This window comes from Thamnophis elegans, chromosome 11, assembly GCF_009769535.1.
Source record: "Thamnophis elegans isolate rThaEle1 chromosome 11, rThaEle1.pri, whole genome shotgun sequence".
In the NCBI taxonomy this organism is placed as follows: Eukaryota; Metazoa; Chordata; class Lepidosauria; order Squamata; family Colubridae; genus Thamnophis; species Thamnophis elegans.
Window position 1 is genome coordinate 18,868,777 of NC_045551.1, and position 26,384 is coordinate 18,895,160.

The following is a 26,384-nucleotide window of genomic DNA, read 5'->3' on the forward strand; positions in this document are numbered from 1 at the left end:
TGACAATTTTAACAAAAAGGTGAAGATTCCCAAGGTAACGTATTTTCCTCCTTGAAGTACAAGAATGCAGCAATATGCAAGCCAAATAACAGCAACAAAGTAGAAGCTGCAAATTAGATATTTTAAAAACAACCACCCTGGAAGGGTCTTGACCAGACATGTCAAACTCAAGGCACACGGGCAGATCCTTCCCATGATGTGGTTAGACATTCCCAATGGGGCCGCCCTGGAAACAGCAAGGGGCCAGCCCCCACCGCCTTGGCCCGTCCCAGCCATGGCAGTTGCTTTCCCTGGGCATGCGCACAGGGGGCTGACAGTGCCCAGCAGCAGCTGAAGCTTGTTGGCCTCACCTCACCACATCTTGCCTTCGCCTCGCCCCCAGCCACACTAGCGTGCTCTCAAGGAGCCCCAACATTTCAAGGTAAAAGATTTTGCTGGCCGTCACCTTGTTCAGCTCCCCTCTGCCCCCGCCCCCTCTCCCCCAGCAGAGTTGACACAATGGGGTGAAAGGATGAAACCTAAGTGCATAAGAAATAGCCATGGAAATCTAGAGAAAATGAATAGAATTAATAAAGGCCAATGATCACTAACCATTCATAAATATTTGATGACACTTTTCTTGTTCAGGTTCTACCTCTCCGCCCCTTTTGTGAGGAGACTGGGTAGAGATGAGAAGCTCCCGAGTCGCAAGGTGGTTGGTATTCAAGTACATGGAGCAAAGGCCAGTGCTTCATTTCCAAAACTACCGATTCTTTCTTAAGCAAAGTCACATTGGTGATGGCCGAAAGAAGGCAATGCAAAAATCTTTAGGGCAGCTGTCTTTTATTTCAGGGGTCCTAACCTCTGAATAAACAGATCAAAGACCAACAAGATCTCGATTGTGGAGAAACTCCCTGATTACATCACAAGAACTGATTTTTTTGTAAAGTTTTTTATTTTTCATTTTCATAACATATAATCACATGTATACTATTACATAGCCAACATCGTATTGTATTATTAAATGTTTACATCAATTCATCTTACCATCAACTCCCCATAAGAAAAAGAAAAAAAAAAACAGTTATTGGATCTTCTGCTTTCCATACACTATATTTGTGCGTTCACTTTCTTCTCCCTCTCTCATCCTCCTCCCTACCTCCTTTCTTCTCTCTGTCCTCCTTCCCTTCTCTACTTCCTCTTCCTCTCTCCTACTCCTCTCTCCCATTTCCACTCCTCATTTCTCTCCTCCTCTTCCCCCCTCCTACTCTCTCTCCTATCCCTCTCTCCTTTCCTTACCTCTCTCCTTTACTTCCCACTCTTCATCTCATTTGCTTGGTATATTTCAGCTTTTGAGCAAGCTCCCTTTTATATTGATGGTATTTATAGTTCCTTTTCAATATACATCTTTAATTTTAAACATATATTCTCCTTTTTAAAAAAAGAAAAGAAAAATAGAACAAAAAAGTATACGTATATAGTCATTGTAATTTTGGTTGAGGTGTAGACCTGGTTACAATTCCCAGCTATTCTCATCATTATCTTTATATAATTATACAACCTTACATGCTCCCAATTTGTGATTCTGCCTTTAAGCCTCAATAGTTTCCCATTATAACTGTATTTCATGTTACCTCTCCAATTTTTCCATGTTTTGGATTAGATTACCTTTAGTTGTCTATGAGTAGAAACCTCACTGTTCAATATTCATTTCAATTCCCTTAATCTATTGTGTAGAATAACAAAGGTAAACATCTCGCTTTATTTCATCATCTTAAAAGTTCTATGTATATCCATGTTTCATATATTTTAACCCATACTTTGTTGTCCTTCTGTTGTCGTTTCCAGGCAATTTGCCACTCAGTTTAATTATCATGTATAAAAGTAAATGGCAAACCTCTGCTTTACAACCTCCCCATGTTAGTTTCATATTTATCCACATTCCATATATTTTGGGCTTTGTTTAGTTGTCTTTCCATTGTTATATTCAATCAGTAACTCCATTTTATTGTCATGTTTTTCACAACTTCCCCACATCAATATCAATATCATATTTATCCATATTTCATATATTTCAACCTTTGCTTAATTATCTTTCCATTATTACATTCAATCAATTAGCAACTCCATTTTATTGTCATATTTAGAAATAAAACCCTTATCTTAGTTTTATATTCTCCCACATAAAAATTTCTGGTTGTCTGATTTTTTTTTCCTAGTAAGTCTTTTGTCCCACTTCTCTGCTCCTGCCCTCCCCCTTCCCTTTGTTTCGGCACATTCACTCTCCCCAACTTTCCCCAGGTCATCACCAAAAGGATGTTTTTTATTTCTCTTTGTTGGGGCAAAACCTCCCCCTTCAATTTCCCTTATATCACTACCAGCCTCAACCTCTTTTGTCTGCCTTTTCCCTCCCTTTCTACTCCTTCATTATCTTGCCCCTGTTGCCCCCCTTCTTCTTTGAATTCTTCTTTAGATATCTGATTCTCTGGGTTCAGAATTCTATTTAGACTTGATTTTAATGATTTATGCATATTTTTTATAATATCACGTAGTTCTTCAAATTCCCAGCTTTCCATGATATCCAGTTCCAAAGTTAGAATTAGCTATACAGTTATTTCAGAGTTCTGGTCCAGAACTTAAGTTTGTCCACTTCCACTGCTGTAGGGGAGAAAGATGGGAGCCATCTCGGTCTTTTGTTCTTCCTTAATATCCAGTTCCAAGATTGCAGTTAGTTATGCAAAGTCTTATTTTGAGGCTCTGGTCCACCTTAAGTTTTAGCTACTGTGGAACTGGAAGTGAAGCCGGGGCCATCTTAAATCTTTTGCAGTAAAATAAAAAGACGAAGGAGGGAAGAAAAACAAAGAAAAAAAACCCTAGCATTTTCCAGTTCTTATCTCTGTAATAATTCTTCCCCCTGTCACATTCCGTCTCCGTTCAGCCACAGCTGCTTAAAACATATCAATTAGAACAAACTTATAAAGAGCTAGATTCGGATATGTGTCTCTTTTGCCTCCTGTTCTTGCAACTTCTGATTTATGGTAGTTGGTTAGTTAAAACTTCCCACACAGTCAAGGTTAGATTATCCGTTATCAGAGAAACAGAGATCAAAATATTTCGTTTCTATTTGATATTCGAGACCAGCTAAGAGTTTATATTGAGTGGGTTCAGAAGAAAAACTTGCTTTTTCCTTGATTATTTTAGCTGGAAGGAATTCAAACAAAGTAAGAATATTGGTCTCTGTTTAAAATCCAAAACCAAATTTAATGTTATAATTATGTGGGTTTGTAACTGCTCTGCTTTCTGTTCTTCTGTTCGAAAGCACAGACAAAGAACTTCCGGGGGGGGGGGGAGGTGTTACAATCCTCCACCTTCCTTTGTTCTTTTTCTTTTAGGAAAAAAAAAGTCCTGATCTGACCATCAGTATTATTTATGTTCTCAAAATTTCTTTGCCTTTTCCAGATTTAATTTATAGTTGTGGGTTAGTTAAATTCTCTTACCAGGTCTTTTATCTCTCCCGGTCTCTGCCTGTTCCAAATTTATTTTGACAAAAAGGACAGCATCTTGTCAGCCATGAAGGCTGCCATCCCAACTCTGATTCATAGGCAAATCTCTAACCCATGAGAGATCTGTTGCTTCTCTGAGGGTCTGATGAGACGCTGCTCTTCTTCACCCCCATCTCCAGTGGGGTTCCCTATTCAAAAGAATATTCGGAGATGGTTTGTCAGACAGGGTTCGTGTGAGACTCTTATGAGCCCACATCTCCCAAGTCTGTCCAGCTGGAGAACTTCCTATCGAATCACAAGAACTGATCTTAAGGGCTTTCATTTTCAAGAACTCTCAATGGCAGCTGATAGGATTTGGGGCCAAGGGAGCTAGGATTTTCAACTGGCCAGGGAGAATCGAGCTGAAGTTCGCCTAGGTTTGTGTCTTTGAGCCAAGCTTTCTCTCTGCTATATTTCAGAATGGAATCCAGCACAAAATCTAACTTCATTTTTTCACTCTTAAAAACAGTAACAGCTGAGAATCCACTCCAAGAATCAACTTGGTAGATTAGTTTCAGGAAGCAAAAGAGACACAGGGCCAGGTCCTGAGAGTGGCCTTTCATGGGGCTGCTGAGCTTCTTCCAACTCCAAGAAAGGCACCTAATGGGGCCCATGGGCACAGGCGCACTGGCTGCCGAAGTTAGAACACTTTGCACCCTTTCACTTTCCACAGGCTCCATATTGGTCCCTCCAGGCCTTTAAAAGAACCCCCGCATCCCTACCACCCATGTCAAGCTGGCCATGCCTACCCAGCAACACCCAGTCATGCCCACCTGGCTATTGTGAACTTTACATGTAACTGGCCCTTTGAGGGGAACCAGAATGCTGATGTGGCCCTCAATGAACTTGAGTTTGATATCCCTGGTCTTGACTGTACCCTTTATTCATTATTTCTAAGCTATGAAACAGTTTATGTTGCCAGAAAGATACTATTAGGACAAATAGTGCTATAAATGATACTTATAGCAATGTGGAAGTCAATCAGATTGTGAGACGTACTGATTCTCAAAAATATATATAGATTCTGTAAACATAGACTCCATTTTCTCTGCCTGAAACATAAATAGGGATGGATAGAATGGATTGATGGATTTGGTCCACCAAGATTAGATTTGTTAGTAAAAAATAAAAAGGGAATTCCCTCATTTCTAGTAACTCAAAGGATATATGCTTTGGGTTTTTTTAACCAAGGACAACAGTAGGTGTTTTGCCTTTGTAACATTGCCAACACCATCCCGCAAAAGTAGAGTTTAAAATGGGCTTTGCAATTAGTTTCATAAAAGAATCTGGATGCTGCCTGACATGAAGAACTTGAAATTATACTTTTTCTTGCTGCTTTTCATACAAACACTACTTCCCTTCTTAAATATTAAGAAACATAGCCTAGTGTAAACTATTTTTCTCTTCTTCTAAATTAAAATACTCTTGCTTTGTCAATTTTGTGTCAAGTAAAATAAAAAGTAGAGTAAGAGTATGTAAAACAATTCAAATTTGTAATATTTTGAGCTCAAAATGCTTTATTGCACATTTGAGATAGTTGTTTGATATTAACTTTATATCTAAATGCAGTGATAAAATTTACTTTAAATTGTTATAAGGAATTTGCAACATAGCTTAGCAAATTGGTAAATAGAAATATTTGTAACTCTAAGGAAATTATGTGTGCAAAATCTTTACCTAGAATACTTTTTAAATAGTAACATATAATATTATGTAGTTTCACACCTGTTGTACAATTGTTGTTAATTCAAGGCAGAGTTGTATGACATTGTTTCTTGTGACAGAATAATCTGTTACAGCAGCAAAAGGTGATCTGGAAAAATAAAATATGGTAAATATACATCTTGTTAATAGTGATCTGCTATAATGCTAACTATACAACATTTTTTAATAATATTGAATATTAAAACTTGTCATCTGTTCGTTAAGCTGTGATCCCAGAAAGATCCCCAGGTAGCACACCTATCTCTAATGGAGAATGTAGCACCATCCAAGATTAATGAGGGAGCTCTATGTTGTGCTTCCATCATGAAAAATGCATTAACTACTATAACTAGATTGGTTCTCTAAGAATTAGCTATTTTAAGCAGGGAGAAAGAAAAAACAATTTAAAAATCACACATTCTTATTGTTTTCTCATTTCTTCTATTGATTTTCTTTAAACTTAAAACTGCACTGCAATAAATAGCAGAAGACAGATCATGTGGAATATAATTTAGCATCAGATATTTTAGTTTGCTTTTTACACAAATCTTTAGGATAAATTTAGTTTGTTTAAGAATAAAAAATATCTTTTAAAATAATTATTTTATAGCACTATTCTCCTATATAGCAGAATTTAAATTTAAAATGGAAATATTCAGAATACAAAACTACCTTTTTAGTTATTGCATTATTTATATAATAAATATAAAATATTGCTAAAATTATTTGACATTCCTCTATCTTCAATATTAATTCTCTGAAATGCTAGGACCGCATATACTCCAAGTGCATATATTCTAAAATATCTCTTCATCTTAAATGAACAGAGAAGTGGATGTTCTGTTTTTTAGTATGTCTTATTAAGCACTCATAACTTTTTGTCAGTTGCATATTTAAACTGTATTAATTTTCTTTGTGTATTTTCTTCATTCCATGTCTATGATTTTCTTAAAACACACAGAAGCAATTTGCCATTCACTTCTGCTGTGTTTGATTTTGGAATTGTTTCCTAGGCCAATAGGGTTGGCCTCTCTCATGCTTTCCCCAGTTGTAAAGCATGAGGAAAGCTCTTTCCTTTGAACTCTACTAAGTAACCCTACCAGCAACTTTCATATCCACTGGTATTGTTCTCTGGGTCTTTGAAGCTACAAAACCCTCCCATTTCCACTGGGATAAGGACATTTCCATTAGAATATCAAAGACCAGGGTCTTTTCAGTGGCAATAATGGTTACAAAAGCTGGAGAGAAATCAGGCAGATGCATTGAGATGCATCTGAAAACAGGGCATGTGCTGCAAGATCCAATCAATCACTTTCCTAGACTAAATAAAAGCTGGGTGTTCCCTTGATCATATAATAGAAGCTCACACACATATATACTCATGTGATATAAAAAGATAATGGATTAGAAGCAATGAAGAAGAAATTAGAAGAAATTTGTTGGGGTAGGTTAAATATAAAAAGTAGTAGTAGGTAGATGGACCAAATCAAAAATACATTTAACAACCTGGTTCAGCAACTATTCAAACTTCTGACAGCACTAAAAAAAGTGATACTTTCTAATGTCTCATTGTAGCACCCCCACAGAATCACATGATCATGGTCGTACCCCTAGAAAGTGTCCTGGGTATTCCATAGTCACATGATCACAATGTATTAGTAATGTGAGATTTTAACTACCCTGATATCAACTGGGAGACAAACTCTGCACCAAGTGTAAGATCGAACAGGTTCCTAACAACCTAGCAGACAACTTTGTTTTCCCAAAAGTAGAGAAGGGAACAAGGGGATGAGCCATATTGGACTTAATTCTCACTAACAGAGAGGAAATAATAGAAGGTGTTGAAGGTACAGGAACCTTTGGGGTAAGTGATCATGCAATATTGGAATTCAACATTATGCAATCACAAGTAGTAGAACAAAGTTACACTAGAGTCTTGGACTTTAAGAGAGCTAATTTCAATAAAATTAGAGAAAGCTTGGGAAGGATTCCATGGATGAGAATCCTCAAGGGGAAAACAACATAAGAAGCTTGGGAAATTTTGAAAAGTGAGATTATAAAAGCCCACCCTAACACAATATCAATGAAGAAGAAAAATAACAGCTCTCAAAAGAAACCAGCATAAAGAACTCTCACAGATTGAAAGACAAAAAGGATAAGTATAAAAAGTGGAAAGAGGGGGACATAACTAAGGCAGAATATCAGCAAATAGCCCGAGCCGGTAAAGATGAAGTGAGGAAAGCTAAGGCTCACAATAAAGAAAAGCTTGCAACAAAAGTAAAAAATAACAAAAAAGCTTCTTCCAACATGTTAAAAACAAGAAAAAGGTTGAGGAAACAATTGGTCCATTGCTAGGAGAAAGTGGCAAGAAGGTGACAAGCAATAGAGAGAAAGCAGAACTATTTAACTCATGTTTTGCATCTGTCTTTACACAAAGAGAAAAAACAGTCCAACCTATCAAAAACAGCACCACAAAAAACAGATTAGGAGCACAAGTTAAATAGGGGGGAAATGGTAATTGAGCACCTGTCTACCCTAGATGAGTTCAAATTACCAGGACCGGATGGATTACACCCCAGGGTTCTGAAGGAACTGGTAGACGAGATCTCAGAACCACTGAACTATATCTTTCAGAGATCCTGGAGCACCGGAAAACTTCCAGAGGACTGGAAAAGAGCTGATGTGGTTCCCATCTTCAAAAAAGGGGAAAAAATAGATCCAGAAAACTACAGACCTATGAGCCTGACCTCAATACCAGGGAAGATTCTAGTATTCCAAAAGCCAACATGGGTTTGTCAAAAACAGATCATGCCAGACTAATCTTATTGCATTCTTTGATAAAGGAACAAAATTAGTGAACCAGAGGAATGCTGTTGATATAATTTACTTGGACTTCAGTAATGCATTTGATAAAGTAGACCATAATCTACTACTGGAGTAAGTAGAAAAATGTGGGTTAGACAGCATCACCACCAGATGGATTTGTAACTGGCTGACCAACCGCACTGAACATGTAGTCCTCAATGGAACTGCATCTACATGGAGGGAAGAATGCAGTGGAGTACCACAAGCCTCTGTTTTAGGCCCAGTACTCTTCTACATCTTCATCAATAATTTGGATGAGGGGATAAATGGGGAACTCACCAAATTTTCAGACGACACCAAGATGTCAGGAATAGCCAACACCCCAGAAGATAGGCTTAAGATACAGAAGGATCTTGACAAACTTGAACACTATCTAACAAAATGAAATTCAATGGTGAAAAAAGTAAGGTTCTACATTTAGGCAAGAAAAACAAAATGCATAGGTACAGTATAAGTGGTACCTTGCTCAATAGTAGTAACTGAGTGGGATCTTGGAATCCTATTGGACAACCATTTAAATATGAGCCAGCAATGTGCATCAGCAACCAAAAAAGCCAACACAGTTCTAGGCTGCATAAGCAGACGGATTGAATGAAGATCATGTGAAGTGTTAATACCACTTTATAATGCCTTGGTAAGGCCACACTTGGAAGACTTCATTCAGTTTTGGTCGCCATGATGTAAAAAAGTTATGGAGACTCTAGAAAGAGTGCAGAGAAGAACAACAAAGATGATTATGTGTGGTTTAATGAAAAGGGGGACTAGGGTTGACATGATAGCAGTGTTCCAATATCTCAGGGGTTGCCACCAAGAAGAGGGAGTCAAACTATTCTCCAAAGCACCTGAGGATAGAACAAGAAGCAATGGGTAGAAACTAATCAAGAAGAGAAGCAACTTAGAACTGAGAAATTTCCTGAAAGTCAGAACAATTAATCAGTATAACAACTTGCCTCCAGAGGTTGTGAATGCTCCAACACTGGAAGTTTTTAAGATGTTAGATAACCATTTGTCTGAAGTGGTGTAGGGTTTCCTGTCTAGGAAGGGGGTTGGACTAGAAGTCCTCCAAGGTCCCTTCCAACTCTTTTATTCTGTTCTGTTCTATTCTATTCTATTCTATTCCCTTTTCTGATAAGCAAAGTTAGAAGGAAGCCAGTGGCAAGTTGGAATTTGTATCATGTGAGATCCTTGCTTAATGACCCACACAATCCTTACTTGACAATGGTAACCAGGGAATGCCAGTTATACCATCAATAAGCAGTTTAGTCACACGACATTAAGTTTTATGATTTCATCACAGCTATGGAAATGCTGTTCAATTGTCACTGTTAAGCAAGGACTACCTATAAAATCACTGGAGAAACTATTGGCTATTCTTAGAAGCATGTTGAAATGGCATCATGTCAAATTCACCTTGATGACACTTAAATAGTATTTTTGTCTTTGTATCATGTAATATAGAAGATCATAATAATTTGATACTTTTTCTACAATCACTATCAACTATAAATTTGTGATAAGTTCTAAATTGTTTTGACTCTTGAAAAAGTGCAAGAAAGTGGATCTTAAATTAATTAGATATGTTTAATACATAGAATAAAAATGTTCTTATTTGAAAATACCACTGGGTGTTATTTCATGCTGTATAACATTTTCATTTTCAAAAGTGTTGGGTAAGGTTACACTATTATTTCAACAGAAATGTTGGTTATATATAGCACAATACTCTAACAGGAAAGTCAAAAGGTCTTGACTATATTTGCTACTCCACATCCCTATCTACCCTAACTGCCCTGAAGTTGAAGCTGTGAAGGACTGTTTCAACAACCAAGAAAGGATGCTGGAATCCTTAGCTTTAAGCAGAGATGTCTAACCTTGGCAACTTTAAGACCTGTGAACTTCAACTCCCAGAATTCCCCAACCTGTCTGAAATTCTGAATTCTGAAAGTTGATGTCCACAAGTCTTAAAGTTGCCATAGTTGGACACTCCTGACCTAAAGGAATGGCAGCCCATTAATAAAGCAGAATTTGGTTCTACCACCAGTAATCAATCTGCCACTAGGCAGCATTCAAAAGCAGTTGCCAAATGGGACTAGCTTTGGTGCTAAATCTTCAATATAGAACTAAATTTAATCTATATTTAAGCTTAAATTATATGCTGTGATCTCTATAAATTTTACTGATGTTTCAAATAGAGAAAGCAGATGACTTGTAATTAATAGTTTAATACAACTTAAAATACATTACATTTACTTATAAGAACAATAAGGTAGTCATCCTTGGAACAACTGAAATTGTTACCTGTCCAGCCATGCTAGAAGACTTTTTGCTGCTCCAATCAAATCCACCACTGAGGTAAGGAAATCATTTGGTAATTTTCTGCTACTCCTACCATCATAATGACCGCTCCTCCTTCTTCCTGTGATAAAGTTCTGAAGGTTTTTGGCAGATGCATTTAGTTTATGAGAAAGTGTTTTTAGGTTCTCAGTTTCTAATCCGTAATTCTGCATTTTAAAAAAGGACACAAAAAGTTTATTCTTATTAATAACATTTTAATGCTTAGCCCATGAATGCATCAATTATTATTTCTTGCATAATTTTACTTCTGTGTTCGAAGTAGAAATTAAAAATCTATCAACTATAAATTTAAAATATGACTATTATATATTTCCATAGTAAAATGGTACTTTTTAGTTAAAAGAAACAAATATTTATGAAAACACTTTGAATATTTATTTGAAAAAATATACAAGAAACATTCAGTTTAGGAATTATATATGACATTTATAAATTTAACCATTGTTCTTAATCTTTAATACATTATAGTATAGGGTATTTTCAATAGAATTCTTATTTTTTGAAAATTAACATTTAATCTACTTTTCTGGACCAGAAATTCTCACAAATCCTTATTTGTTTCTTTTTATAAACCTTTATGTTTCCTAGAAAACCTTCTCCTTAATCATTCTAAGACCCATTTGCAATAAAATCTTTAAAATCATGTCTAATAATGTAGAATTTCTTTCTATAGAGTAGAAAATTCATAAAAATCAAATAATGCTTTCATGAGATCGGTTTTATTTCAGGCAACAGAAAAATCTGCTGCCAAAATGTTTGTGCAGCATGAACCGGTTTGTCAAGATTGAACTGTTTTGCTTCTTTCAAACCTTTATGCATTTCAACTTGCCAATGAACTGGGGGAAGAGGGGAAGGGGCAAATGGAATGCAGAGAATGTATGTGGAGATTGTGAGAGGTTGGCAACCATCAATGTTATCACTGCAGGTGCTGGAGAAAGAACAGTTATGGGACTGTTCCCATAACAAAAGGACATCTCATAATTAGACACTGTGATCACCTAGGCATGGGGAGAAGAGGAAACTATTATTTAACTAGGCAAGCATTTGAGAGGGAAAATGAGAAGTGGTTTTGTTTCTTCAGTACCAAAATGGTGCAGCCAATAAAGTTTTACTTTTGGGAATTCAAAACTCCCAAGAGTGTTTCCTTATTTTGGGTTCACTAGTCGGACAATTGATATTTAACCAGCTCTCCCTAAATTAATAGAGCCTACTTATATGCCTCTGAGAGAGCTGTAACCTAATGATGTCTGGACTGCAGCAAAAAGTTGATGCTGCAGTGAAGCCTGGATTGCTCCCTCCTCGGGAGGCACTGGTAGCCGCCCAAGCTGACTCGGGGGTGGAGATGGTGGTGACCCGATCCAAAATGAGGGTGAAGAAGATAGAGCAGCCACCAGTGTGTGAGAAAGGAGTCATGGCCTGACCCTTTTGCCTTGACCAAAGACGCAATGGCCGAGCAAAGTGGGGAAGGCACCTAAATTAGAGTTCCACTTGGTCCCTCCAGGAGTGGCTGTAACTCAAAGAAGCAATGAAAGGCCTGGAGGTTTGCAGACTGGGAAGAACCAGGGGAATGGAAATTCCTGCGGCATGCTGTAGCCCTTCTGTGGAGCTGCTGCACAAAAGCTTAGGCAGAATGGAGATGCAAGGAGCAGTGTGAATAAAATCCTCAGTCCCGGGAGCAGGGCTTGGATGGACCAAACTTCAGCAACCCCATCCCTGTCTCCACCCTAATGGGTGAGACTGGGGAGTATGGCCCAAGAGCTGGGGTTCCCCCTGGGAGGTTGCTATCTCTCCCATGACTTCGGGAAAAGCCCAGGGTTTCCTGCAACAGCAGGAGCTCAGACTCAAGCGGTCCCATATGCTGTGGGACTGTCACCAGGCTATGTGCTGGTTCAGGATGACTGAGAGCCTCTGCCTCTGAAAGCCATGTTTGACAGGCAACCAGAGAAGTTAGCCTATTTCCTGAACCAGGTGTGGAACTATTTGGAGCAATACAGAGCAATGTACCCAGATGAAGTTGACCACGTAAATGCCATCTCTTCGAATCTAGAAGGTGGCAGATTGGGTGATGTACCTCCATGATGAAGGGGCACCAGAGTTGGAGAATGTGGATGTCCTCCTGGACAGGTTTGGAGACCCTGTGCAAGCCCGCTGGACAGAATCCAGGATCTGTGCTATAAGACCGGGGAGTAGGTCAGTAATCAAATACATCTGGAGTTCTGCAGCCTGGCTAGAAGCTGAGAGGGTGGCCAGAATATTTGCTGGTCTACCATTTCTGAGATGGACTAAACAAGGAGCTGTACCAAAACTGCCTGCCCTGAGGGATTCCAGATGACCTTGGGGCATGTTACCAGCTGGCAAACACAGTGAAACTAGACCTGTTGGAGTACTGGCAGCACATGGTGCATGAGGGTCACCACGATGAGGCCAAGAGAAAACCGTAGAAATGGTGGTAGACTTTAGGAGAAATCCTACCATACTACCACCTCTTGCAATACTAAACAACACAGTATCAACAGTTTCACATTTCTAGGTTCTATCAAATTCAAGACCTAAAATGGATACCTAACATCAAAAACATCATCAAAAAAGCAAAACAAAGAATGTTCTTTCTGCACCAACTCAGGAAGCTCAAACTGCCCAAGGAGCTGCTGATACAGTTCTACAGAGGAATTATTGAGTCTGTCATCTTCACCTCTAGAACTGTCTGGTTTGGTTCTGCAACCCAACAAGACAGAAAGAGACTTCAGAATCAGAACTGCCGAAAAAACAATTACTGCCAACCTGCCTTCAATTGAGGACTGTACACTGCATGAGTCAAAAAGAGGGCTGTGAAAATATTTACAGATCCTCACATCCTGGATATAAATTGTTTCAACTCCTACTCTCAAAACAATGCTATAGAGCACTGCACACCAAGATAACTAGACACAAGAACAGTTTTTCACCGAACGCCACATTACTCTGCTAAACAAATAATTCCCTCACCACTGTCAAATCTTACCACTAAGGCTGCATTATTGCTACTAGTTTTCTCATCATTCCTATCACCCATCTCTTCCCACTTATGACTGCAGGATTGTAACTTTGTTGCTTGTATCCTTATAATTTATATTGATATTGATATTGTTTCCTGACTGCTTATTTGTACCCTATGACTATCATTGTGCTGTACCTTATGATTCTTGATTAATGTATCTTTTCTTTTTATGTACACTGAGAGTATATGCACCAAAGACAAATTCCTTGTGTGTCCAATCACACTTGGTCAATAAAAAATCTATTCTATTCTATTCTATTCTATTCTATTCTATTCTATTCTATTCTGAGAGATGCCTGCCAGAATGCAAGGGACCAACAGCCCTCCCTCTAAACCAAAGGAGACCCCATGGCACTTTCCCAGAGCTTGCTTCTGATGTGGGAAAGAGGGCCATTGAGCAGCCAATTATCCAGTCCTGCAACCCATGTCAATGCCAAGGGGTTTGAACCAGCAAAAGGCCAAGAAGGTGCCAAGGAAGGGAAATGAGAAGATGTGGGTGGGAGATGTTTGGCAGCTGCCAGCACAAATGGTTGCTTGGACAGGGACTTCCTTGAAGAGCAGCTGGATCTGGCGTCCTGAGAGGTTTCTTGAAAGACTTCCGTAAACCAATGATTTCCTGAAGGGAAGACTGAAGAGAAGGTTGGTTTGGCACGACCATAGGATGGCAGTTCATGGTCTGTGCTTGAAATTTCCTTCATAACCCTGAGCTTTGGAAGAGGGCAATCTGTAAAGGCCATCCCAGAGTGCTGATAGCAGTTCAAAGTAAGCGAGGATTTATTACAGAGAGGCTGCAGGAGTCGCGGGTGGCTTAACAGATTCCTGATCTTGGTGGAAGATATTTTATCCCAAAACAGCTCAAGAGACTAAGGGGCTCAAAGAAGGAGTGGGGTGGTTTTTTTCTTCTATCCCTCCCTTTATAGCGGCAAGAGGAATACACTGAGTGAAGACTGGAGAATTTTTTCTTTTCTTCTCTGAACTGTCTGAGGAGCTGAATCTAAACTTAATTAGTTAACACAACAAAGGCCAGCTGTGAATAACTCTGATAACATGGCTGCCTTCAGAGGGAAATGAGTTAACTATTGAAGGTCTGAAGAAGAACATGACAGTGCATTTTGTTAAGTCTGTATGTTGTTAGTCTGTATCTGGATAGCTTGTGGAAGAGTGACATCTACTGGAGAAATCTGGAATTTTTCCCCCTATGGTATACCTCATGAGAAAACAGAATTTTTGGTGACTATACCCCTTAGATAACAGAGACCTGACTATTGGAGAACATTGATGTTAATCTTTGGATGGCCCCTCCGGGTCAGCGGCCCCCGGAGGCCTCCTTGGTTTACTGAGGAGCTCCGGGAGGTAAAGCGCCGGAGGAGACGCCTAGAACACTCGTGGAGGTCCGATAGGTCCGAGTCGAAACGGGCACTTTTAACAGCATGCACCAAGGAGTATATTCGGACTTTAAGAACAGCAAAAAGAACATATATTGCCTCCTTGGTAGCGTCCGCCGAGTCCCGCCCAGCCACCCTGTTTAGGATAACCCGCTCCCTCCTAAATAGGAGGGAGACGGGGGACTCCCTACAGGGTAAGGCTGAGGAGTATGTCCAGTTCTTGGCGGACAAAGTTGCCCGGTTTCGAGCGGACCTGGACTCCACCCCAGTAGATCCAGCCGAGACACAAGGAGAAGACTTGGCAAACCATCTCTGGGTTGAGTTTCAGGAAGTTGCCTCTGGGGATGTGGACAAGGCTATGCGAGCTGTGAGTGCCTCCACCTGCATACTGGACCCGTGTCCCTCCTGGCTGGTTGCCAACAGCAGTGAGGTGACACGAGGCTGGATCCAGGCGGTTGTGACCGCCTCTCTTCGGGAGGGGTACTTTCCCACCGTGCTCAAGACAGCGGTGGTAAGACCCCTCCTGAAGAAACCGTCCTTGGATCCAGCTGTTCTTAATAACTATCGTCCAGTCTCCAACCTCCCCTTTGTAGGGAAGGTTGTTGAGAAGGTGGTGGCTCTCCAGCTTCAGCGTACCTTGGAGGAAGCTAACTATCTTGACCCCTTCCAGTCTGGCTTCAGACCCGGTTACAGCACAGAAACCGCTTTGGTCGCATTGACCGATGATCTCTGGAGAGCTAGGGATGGAGGCCATGCTTCCATCCTAGTTCTCCTGGACCTCTCAGCGGCTTTCGATACCATCGACCATGGTATCCTTCTGCGACGACTGCGGGAGATAGGGGTGGGCGGCACTGTTTTGCAGTGGTTCTCCTCCTATCTCTCGGACAGGTCGCAGTCGGTGTTGGGGGGGGGGCAGAGATCGTCCCTGAGGCCCCTAACTTATGGGGTGCCGCAGGGGTCGGTCCTATCCCCCCTACTATTTAACATTTACATGAAACCGCTGGGCGAGATCATCCGAAGGCACGGGATAAAATACCACCAATATGCGGACGATACACAGTTGTATCTGTCCGCCCCGTGCCAACTCAATGAAGCGGTGGACGTGATGAACCGGGGTCTAGAAGCCGTTAAAGACTGGATGAGAGCAAACAAGCTGATACTCAACCCAGACAAGACCGAGTGGCTGTTGTGTTTCCCTCCCAAAAATTTGACCAACATACCATCACTCAGGCTGGGGGGACAAAACTTACACCCCTCAGAAAGGGCCCGCAACTTGGGAGTCCTCCTGGACCCACAGCTGACTTTTGACCACCATCTCTCAGCTGTGACCAGGGGGGCATTTGCCCAGGTTCGCCTGGTGCGCCAGTTGCGGCCCTACCTGAATCGGGAGGCCCTCACAACAGTCACTCGAGCCCTTGTGATCTCCAGGCTGGAATACTGTAATGTGCTCTACATGGGGCTGCCCTTGAAGAGCATCCGGAGACTTCAGCTAGTCCAGAATGCGGCCGCGCGAGTGATTGTGGGCGCACCACGGTTCGCCCACATAACACCGATCCTCCGTGAGCTGCACTGGCTACCTGTCGATCTCCGGGTGCACTTCAAGGTTCTACTCACCACCTATAAAGCGCTCCATGGTAGTGGATCTGGCTATTTGAGAGACCGCCTTCTGCCAATTACCTCCCTGCGTCCCATCAGATCGCATAGAGTTGGCCTCCTCCATATTCCATCCGCCAGTCAGTGCCGACTGGCGACTACTCGGAGGAGAGCCTTCTCTGTTGCGGCTCCGACACTATGGAACAATCTCCCCGTGGAGATTCGTACCCTCACCACCGTCCAGGCCTTCCGCACAGCCCTCAAGAACTGGCTAGCCCGTCAGGCCTGGGGATAAGTTTACTTTTGCCCCTCCCGAATGTTGAGTGAATGTTGAGTTTTACTATTTAATTTACTTTTGTGCACATTTCTTTTTGTATTGTCCTACACTCCCTTTCCTTTTTGACTGTAAGCCGCCCTGAGTCCCCTCAGGGAAAAGGGCGGCCTATAAATGTCTAATAAATACAAATAAAATACAAAAATGGACATTATTAAAAGAAACAATCAGAGATAGAGAAAGAAGATTTAATGGACCAAGGGGACTCAGAATATTTATATAATTACTTAATACTGGAGGGTCATATGTAAGGTTGAACTTAAAGGTTAGGAATTAATGTTATAATTCTACTATCAAAGAAACACATTGTTATTGTCATTGGGTACCCAATACATTGGGTATTGTTATTGCTATAAGATTATTAATTCCACCATTTTAGATATTATTGGCATTAGTATTGATTAATTAAGGAGATGGTTTGATTACAATATAATTAATAATTATAAGGAATTCACCCTTACAATTGACTCTTAGATTAATAGAATAGATTAACGGATTAATAGAAATATAGAAATAGAGGAATATTATAAGTGTGATATATATATGTATATGTATGTGTGTGTGTGTGTGTGTGTATACACACACACACACACACACACACACACATAAATATGGAAGTCTCTCTCATTCTCTTTTTATCCTATGATAGCTTTTTTCACAGAATATACTAATCTACTGATATACAGATTATACTACCCCTTAATACTACCCCTTAATACTCCTTAAAATTGATTATTAAGTAGAGGAAGAGGGAAAAGGAGAGGGAGGAAAGGGAGGGGGAAGAAGGCAGAAAGAAAGAAAGAAAGAAAGAAAGAAAGAAAGAAAGAAAGAAAGAAAGGAAGGAAGGAAGGAAGGAAGGAAGGAAGGAAGGAAGGAAGGAAGGACGGACAGACAGCAGACAGACAGACAGACAGACAGACAGACGGACGGACGAAAGTTATGAGTGAGAGAAGAAAGTGGGAGTTCTGGAAAATAACTAAATTAGGGATCCAATTCTTTAAAAAAATGACAAGCATTACAAATCTAATGAAAATTGGCATGGGGAGGAAGCCAGCATCCCAGCTGTCTCTAGCACCCACTAGCCCTTCAAACCAAAGATCCTCTGAGGATATGCTCCAGAGAGAAAGATCTAATTCAATGAAGGAGCTTCAGATAATATTACAGGTTATGCAATGGCTAAAAACCACCAGGAACTGAAAATTAATAAAGATTAGTAAAAACGAACAAACAATAAATGTAATAGAAGGAAGGATGAGGAAAAAATGGAGTTCTAGATTGATCCAGGCAAATAAAGAACTTGAGTTAATGATCCTCACATTAGAATCGGAGAAAGCGGCCCAATTTCTACGGTTTCAGAATGTAAAGGAAGAAAAAGGCGAGGATTTACCGAATTTGATGACAGACTTTATAGCAAAAGCTTTGGGAATAGGAAATGATGAGATGGCAAGTGAGATCAATGAGACATATAGAATCCAGACAAACTACTCAAAAAAGAACAATCTCCCAAGGGAAGTCCATGTAAAGTTTGTTAAAAAATCAATACACTACAAGGTGCTGAATAGAACAAGAGACGATCCAATAGTACACAATCATTGATAATTAAGAGTCCTAAAACAGGTACCAAGGAGAATCAGAGAACTAAGAAGGCCCTATCAATTTTTAATATCTGTGCTGAATAAATACGAAATTAACTTCAGATGGCTTATGCCGGAGGGCATACTGGTAACTTGGAGAGATAGAAGATTCAGAATAGACACGGTGGAACAAGCGGAAGATTTCTACAATAATCTTGTTGGGCAGGAGGATGAGGAAGATGAAGGAGAACTATTGGGAACAAGGATGCAAGGATTCAGGGCACAGATAAGAAGAGAAAAGGAACTAGTGGAGACAAGAAAGAAGAAAGAAGTTGTTTTAGAGAAAAAAGGGGAAGAACCAAAAGAAGTGAGAGAGATAAGGGCAACAAGAAGCACACGACCTAAATACACATAGAATCATGTCGGGAGAAATCAAGATTCTATCATTGAATATCAATGGTCTAAATTTGCCCCAGAAAAGGAAAACAACCTTTAATAAACTAAAATGTTTGAATTACGATATAATTGCAATGCAAAAGGTCCATATAACTAAACGACAGATCCAGACCTTGGAATATTCTAGATTGGGTAAACTTTACATGGCATTAGCTGATCAAAAGAAAATAGGACTAGCATTATATGTTAAAGACACGATCTAGACTAAACTAATTTATCATGATGAGGAAAGGAGAATATTACTTGTAGAAATAATGTTAAACCAAAAAAAGGTGTCACTGGTTGTAATATATGCACCTAATGAAGGTCAGGAAAATTTTTATTATAGACTACATAGCATTATTCGAGAGATGGGAAACAAAAATGTCTGTTTAATGGGTGATTTCAATGCTATAGTTGACCAGAAATGGGACTATAAAAGTGGAAAGAAGAGAAAAGGAGCTAGAAGAACTTTACCCAGGTCATTCTTCCAAATGGCCAAAGAATTAAATATCTATGAAGTATTGTGAGAAAGATGTCCAGAGGGTAAGCAATATACCTTCTACTCGAATAGACATGAATCCTGGTCAAGGATAGATATGGTCTGGATGTCAATGGAGTTAATTTCGGAAGTGAAGGAGATAAACATAGAACCAATTTATAGGCTGATCACAATCCCATGAGGATTATATGGAAAAAACAAAAGGGCAGTTATCGTTTGTATTCAATAGAACAATCCTAAAGGATCAGTAATATATTAAGAGAGTTAATCAGGAATTGAGATTTTTCTTCAAAGAAAACTGGCCAGGAGACAAATCCATACAAAACCTATGGGATACAACTAAGGCATTTATAAGAGGGGTCACGATATTGGCTCCAGCTAGGAAGAAAAAAATTGAGAATCAAAAAATAAGAGAGTTGAAAGAAAGGTATAGAAATTTAGAGAGTGAACTTTAAAAGAAACCACAAAATGGAAGTATAAAAGGAAGTATGAAATTGATTAAACATGAATTGGCTATATTTGAAAAAGCAAAATTGGCACAGTCTATAAAAAAGGCAAAACAAAATTTCTTTGTGAATGCAAATAAACAGGGGCAGAGGCTATCCTATAGGCTGAGGAAGCAGAAGCAAGAGAATTGGATCAATAAATTATAAGATGAAAAAGGTGAGATCTGCTATCAACTAGAGGAAAAGAAAAGGATTACTCAAGAGTTCTTTGAACAATTATATAGAGAAAACCGAGACTATACAAAGGAAGGAATATTACAATATCTGGAAAAGTCAGATCTGCCAAAGATACCAGAGGAAATAAAAGATATGCTCAATGAAGAAATTAAAACATCAGAGATAATTGAGGCCATACAAAGACAAAAGAATAATAAAGCTGTAGGGCCGGATGGACTGCCAGCAGAAACATATAAAGAATTCCAGGATATGCTTGTTCAAACGCTGTTGGAAGTGTATAATGCTGTATTAAAAGAGGCTAAGACACCGTTATCATGGATGGGGGCTAACATTGTATTGTTACCTAAGATGGACACAGATCACATGTTTATACAAAATTACAGACCAATCTCACTGCTAAATGCAGATTACAAGATTTTTGCTCTGATAATAGCAGAACAGTTGAAAAAATTCCTCACATTATTCATCCACACAGATCAAAATAGATTCCTCCCCAGAAGACAAATTAAAAACAATATGAGAATTATGCTGGACATTCTCGAATATTATGAAGTGCATAATGAAAAACAGGTTGCACTATTTTTTCTCAATGCCCAAAAGGCATTTGACAATGTGAACTGGGAATTTTTGCATCAACAATTGGAACACATGGAATTTGGGGATAAATTTATAAACACGATTAGAGCAATATATACAAATCAAAAAGCCAATAATTAATGGTGAATTAACGCAAAGTATAGCAGTTCAGAAAGGTACAAGACAAGGTTGTCCCCGCTGCTGTTTATATTAACCTTAGAAGTTCTAGCTAGGAATGTACGTAAAGAGGAACAGATAAAAGGACTAGAAATTAAAAAGGAACAATTTAAGTTACAGGCTTTTGCAGACGATCTAGTTTTCGTGCTAGAGGATCCTATAAAGTCTGGTATGAAACTTATTGAGGAATTGACAGAGTATGGGAAAGTAGCAGGTTTAAAGATAAATATGACAAAGACTAAAATGCTGGTTAAAAATATGACATCCAAATTGAAAGAGGAGTTAACAAAGAAATTGGGTATCCAAATTGTCAAAAAAGTTAAATATCTAGGTATACATTTATCTGCGAGGTGTGTGTCCATCAAAGAAGACAACTATACTAATCTGATCAATAAAATTAAGAAAGTCTTAGAAAGGTGGAAAAACCTACAATTGTCCCTGATGGGTAGGATCACAGTCATAAAAATGAATGTACTACCAAAATTTCTTTTCCTATTTCAGAATATTCCCATTAAACTAAAAAATGATTTTTTAAAGGATTTGAAACAATTGATTTTGAAATTTATTTGGCAGGGAAGAAAACCAAGAATAAAACTCAAAGCCATGCAAGATACTAAGGAAAAAGGAGGATTCGGCATACCAGATTGGGAAATTTATTATACTGCGACCACTCTAACATGGTTAAAAGAATGGATATTGTTGAGAAATAAAAGATTACTCAAATTGGAAGATCATGACCTCCAAGCAGGATGGCATGCCTTCCTATGGTATGAAAAAGGATCTGCACATAAATATTTCAATAGACACTACATCAGACAGTTCCTGTTATTAATATGGAACACGACCACTATACCGAAACACCCATTTGGCTATCTACGATAGAAGCATACATATATACATCCAAATTTAATTAATATGGAAAATATTGTTACATATAAAAAGTTATTGAACAGACAGGGGGAGATTAAAACTAGATTAGAATTGGCATCACAAGGGGTACAAGTAAATGGTGGTCCTATTTACAGATACAATCAAGGTTTGCACAAGATGGGAAGGAAGGTATTGCCAAAGATTACACAATATTAGATAAACTTTTGATAAAGACAGAAAACAGGTTGATCAAAGTGGTGTATAGATTTTTGTTGGAACACAATAGAGGAAGAACATGTCAAAGAAACGATGGTCGCCTGGGCGAAAATTTTTGGTTATAATGTGGAATTGGCTAAGTGGGAAAAACTTTGGATACTTAATCGGAAACTAACAATGGCTACGGCGTATAAAGAAAATCTTTATAAGATGTTCTACAGATGGCATCTCCCCACAGCACGGCTCTCCAAAATGTTTAAAAATCTGGCCCCAAATTGTTGGAAGTGTAAAAAAAACACCAGGCACTTTTTATCATATGTGGTGGACTTGCAATGAGGCAAAAAAATATTGGGAAATGATTCAATCATGAACAAATGGTGGGAGACCAAATTTTGTTTAAACCAGAAATTTTTCTCCTAGGTACAGTATAATACCAGAGGGGTTTAAGAAAGATACACTTTATCTAATTATACATGTACTAACTGTGGCGCGCATAACGTATGCACAATATTGGAAAAAAAGAAAATACCATCAGAACTAGATATAATCAGAAAAGTGTTGGCCTGTGTGGAAGCAGGAAGGCTCACTCTTGAACTTAAAAATAAAGGGGAATCAGAATATTTTGAAGTCTGGAACAGATTTTATGATTGGTATAAAACAAGGTGACAAGACTGGAACAAACTGTATGTATTGTGATTGGACAGAATGATAGACACTGTAAGAAGTAGGCTAATAGTTAATGGTTGAGACTAGTTGTATATAATGTGAATATATGGTCACTTCGACTTCGCGGTACTGCATTGTTTTAAATGTAAAATTAATAAAAATATAGTAAAAAAAAAGATGTGGGTGGCACTGCAGGTTGTGGAGATCTCTTCCCCTTCCAGCGAGAAGGAGGGAACTCCGACTCCCAGCAAGCCCAACCTGGTTGAGTGACAGCGAAGGGGAGGACGATCTGAAAATAAGTGGAACCATCCCACCTTTGACTGCCTGGGTGAAGATGCTAGTGCCCACTCAGGAACAAGGAGGATCTTCATGGCCCTGGTAGACTCAGGTTGCACCTGCTGCTTAGTTAGCCTACAAACTGTGGAAAAGATGGGACTGAGACTTAAAAAAAATGAGGCAGCGTATAAAGTTTGAGCAAGTTGAAGGCTCCCTCACAGGGGGGCTGCCCATCATGTACCTAACCAAGCAAGTAACCCTAGGAGCAGGTAGCCATAAGGAGACTATTTGATTCACAGTAGCCCTCAAAATGGCAGAGACTATGATATTAGGGTTGGTGGGGCTGAAGAAGTGGGATCCAGCGGTTGACTGGAAGGACAATAATTGGTGCTGGAGGAGTAGAGCAGCCAGATTGCAACAGGTATGATGCACAAAGATAGAGAAAAACCATTGGTGGTGAGGAGAAAGATAGACTCTGTTAATGCATTATCTGAGAGTGGCCAAGTGGGGTCAGCCATCCCAAAGTAATACTGGGACCTAAAGCATTTAGCAAGTGGGAATCAAATGTACTCCCTCCCCATCACCCCACTGAGTGTGCCATTGAAACACTGGCTCGGGCAAAATTACCCAAACCAAAGATGTACTAAATGACCCCAAGGGAGATGGAGAAGCTCATAAGCTTCATGGATAAAAATCTAGCTATGGCAGGGCTGTCAAATTCAATTTCATTGAGAGCCGAATCAGCTTGCCAATGAAATAGCAATAGCAATAGCAGTTAGACTTATATACCGCTTCATAGGGCTTTCAGCCCTCTCTAAGCAGTTTACAGAGTCAGCATATTGCCCCCAACAATCCGGGTCCTCATTTTACCCACCTCGGAAGGATGGAAGGCTGAGTCAACCCTGAGCCGGTGAGATTTGAATAGCCGAACTGCCGAACTAGCAGTCAGCTGAAGTAGCCTGCAGTACTGCACTCTAACCACTGCGCCACCTCGGCTCTAGGAGTGGGGGAGGGGAAAGTGGAATGCTGAGAATGTATATGGAGATTGTGAGAGCTTGGCAACCATCAAGGTCACCACTGCAGGTGCTGGAGAAAGAAATAGACTATTCCCATAACAAAAGGACTTCTCATAATTGGACAATGTGATCACCCAGGGGTGGGGAGAAGAGGAAGCTATTGTTTATCTAGGGAAGCATTTGCATATTAAAACCAGAGCTGGTTTTGTTTCTTCAGTACCAATATGGTATATCCAATAATGTTTTACTTTTGGGAATTCAAAGCTCCCAGGAGTGTTTCCTTATTCTGAGTTCATTAATCAGACAGTTCACATGCAAATACTTATTTTAGAGTGCCTTTCAAAATATTCAGACAGTTGCTTCAGCTGCAGTAATATCACAAATGAAGCTCTCCTCTTTAAAGTACTGAGGAGTTTACAGCTTTTCAAAAATTCAGTATGGCTACTTTCCAGGTAATCATTTGCTGACACATGTGCATGCGCAGAAACTATGTCCAACAGGATTGGCAGTGAAATGCTAATTGCACGTAAAGCTAAGCTATAATTTGATTTGGTTTTGTCTTAGGATACTTTGTAATTCACCCACTGCAATTTATTCACAAAATCATAATTACAACTATCATTTAATATGAGGTATGAATTCATCAGTGCCCTGTTTTTTGTTTTGAGAAGAAGGCATTTTGCTTGGTGTTGTAAAAAATAAGTATGATTTACAAAGTAATCAATGCTTCCCCTTTTGGAAACAAATTATTTCTGCAAATAATATAATCATTTTTAGTTCAATAAAAATACTTTTTCTTTGAAAAAAGCTAACTTTGATTTTAAAGTGAAAGACTTTTCAACTATGATTTGTACTGCAATTCAATTTTTGTATCACTAAAACTATATATATATTAATATTACTCAAAATCCTTGAAATAGTTTTGCATAATCCCATTGATTAGACAATTTTCATACATTTCAGAACCCTTTTTTTTATTCTCAAAATATTTACCAATGCACAGAGTAAGTCAACTGCTTCCAGGATAAGCTCTTGATGACCAATTCGAGTAACTCCCAGATCTTCCAGTTCTTGATGAGTAATACGTAGTAACTGGTCTCCACCAATCTTTTCCCTCTCAAAATTCTTGATATATTGTTGCAGGCAGTCATCAAGGCCTAAGACAAAAATAATAATAAACAAAATATTTACAAACTAAAATTGATACTTGAACTGTGTTATCTATCAATGTTAGATTATCTGACATTTTTATCATCTGAATTATATTTACTTTTGTTCCAATATAATTACATGTATATTTAAAAATTATGTCTGGAAGCAAAGTATGCTTAGGAGGGCTTTTTGAAGCTTGAAGGTATTTTTATCTGCACATATCATTGCCATATATATTCAGTGCAAGTCATAGAAAAATACCAAGAAGAGGATGTCTGGTTGTACTTCCAGTGCCTTCATAAGCGAGGACCGTGAGCTGTGGCCCTGTTCCGAGCTCTCCCTATTGGAGGGCTCCAATTGGAGGCATAGCCACGCTGGAGGAGGGGGGGTGAAGTAAAGGGAAACCACCTTGCAGGTCGAGGTGAGATACATCTCCCCTCCCTGGCTCAGAAAGCCCCCTCATCCAAAGACGAGCTGCAGCAGTAGCAAAAATGGCTGCCATGAAGCTGGGAAAAGCCTGAACACCTAAAACAGTGCAAGAGTGGAGAGACGGTGAATGGTGTATGAACTGGGTAATAGAATATTTTTTGCTGAAACTTGACCCCCAAAAATCCAAGGGGAATATATTTTACAGCAATTTTTCATAGCAGCGTTGCAAGCATTTTGAAAAAAATACTGGAAAATTTAAGAAGGGAAAATTTGTTTTAAAAAATAAATAGAAATGTGAACTCTCAAAGCAAAAAGAAGTGATATTAAGAAGGCATATTAAAATGCTGGAATTACGATCCCAAACTCTTTTTATTAATATGTGTCAGCCAGTATCCAAGAAAGAAGATCCCCAACTCCATTTGAGTAGAGATAAAGGTAGTTTTACTACCTTACCAGACATGAAATGAAAGCAGCTAAAGAAAAGCAAGATCTGAGACAAAAAGGCGCAAACGTGTACATATCAAATGTTTACCCAGAGCCCTCCCCCCAATTACCCAAACCCAATGTCCAATCTGCAACATCCAAAGGTGTCATGTGGAGTGCATCTTCAAGGGGCCTCATTCTGTTGGTATGCAGAGTTGGTTGACCTTGACCAAACCTAAACACAATCTATCAGCATGTGCAGAAGATGGTGAGACCAAAACTCCCTTCATGAATCTCCTCCAGAACCTGCAATTCCCCTCCTAAATATCATAAGCCTCCAACCTCCCCATTACTATGGCAGTCGATAGCAAGCAAGCAAAGTAGAGCCTGACATTCGGCCCTCCTGCAGAAAGGACATCATCCCCGGAGAAAAAAATAAAACAGACAACAACAATAACAAAACATACCACAACTAGGGTTTATCAGGATATCTAGAATGGAACTTTTGCAAGAGTTTAGGAGTTTGTTTCCAGGCCACCAAATATTGAATTCGTCCCCTATGCTTCCTGGAATCCAGGATTTCCTTAACCTCAAA

General features: G+C 39.3%; 1 protein-coding gene across 5 annotated transcripts in view; it reads right to left on the reverse strand.

Annotated features, from left to right (window-relative positions):
• Positions 1-26,384, reverse strand: part of CNKSR2 (connector enhancer of kinase suppressor of Ras 2) — a 296,044-nt gene that overhangs the window by 208,364 nt on the left and 61,296 nt on the right. For all 5 annotated transcript variants that reach the window (XM_032226612.1, XM_032226611.1, XM_032226610.1 and 2 more), the window contains exons 2-4: positions 24,779-24,942; positions 10,389-10,591; positions 5,247-5,334 (exon numbers count right to left, since the gene is read on the reverse strand). In XM_032226612.1, coding sequence (XP_032082503.1) covers positions 5,247-5,334; positions 10,389-10,591; positions 24,779-24,942 — 455 coding nt within the window. The remainder of the gene's footprint in view (positions 1-5,246; positions 5,335-10,388; positions 10,592-24,778; positions 24,943-26,384) is intronic.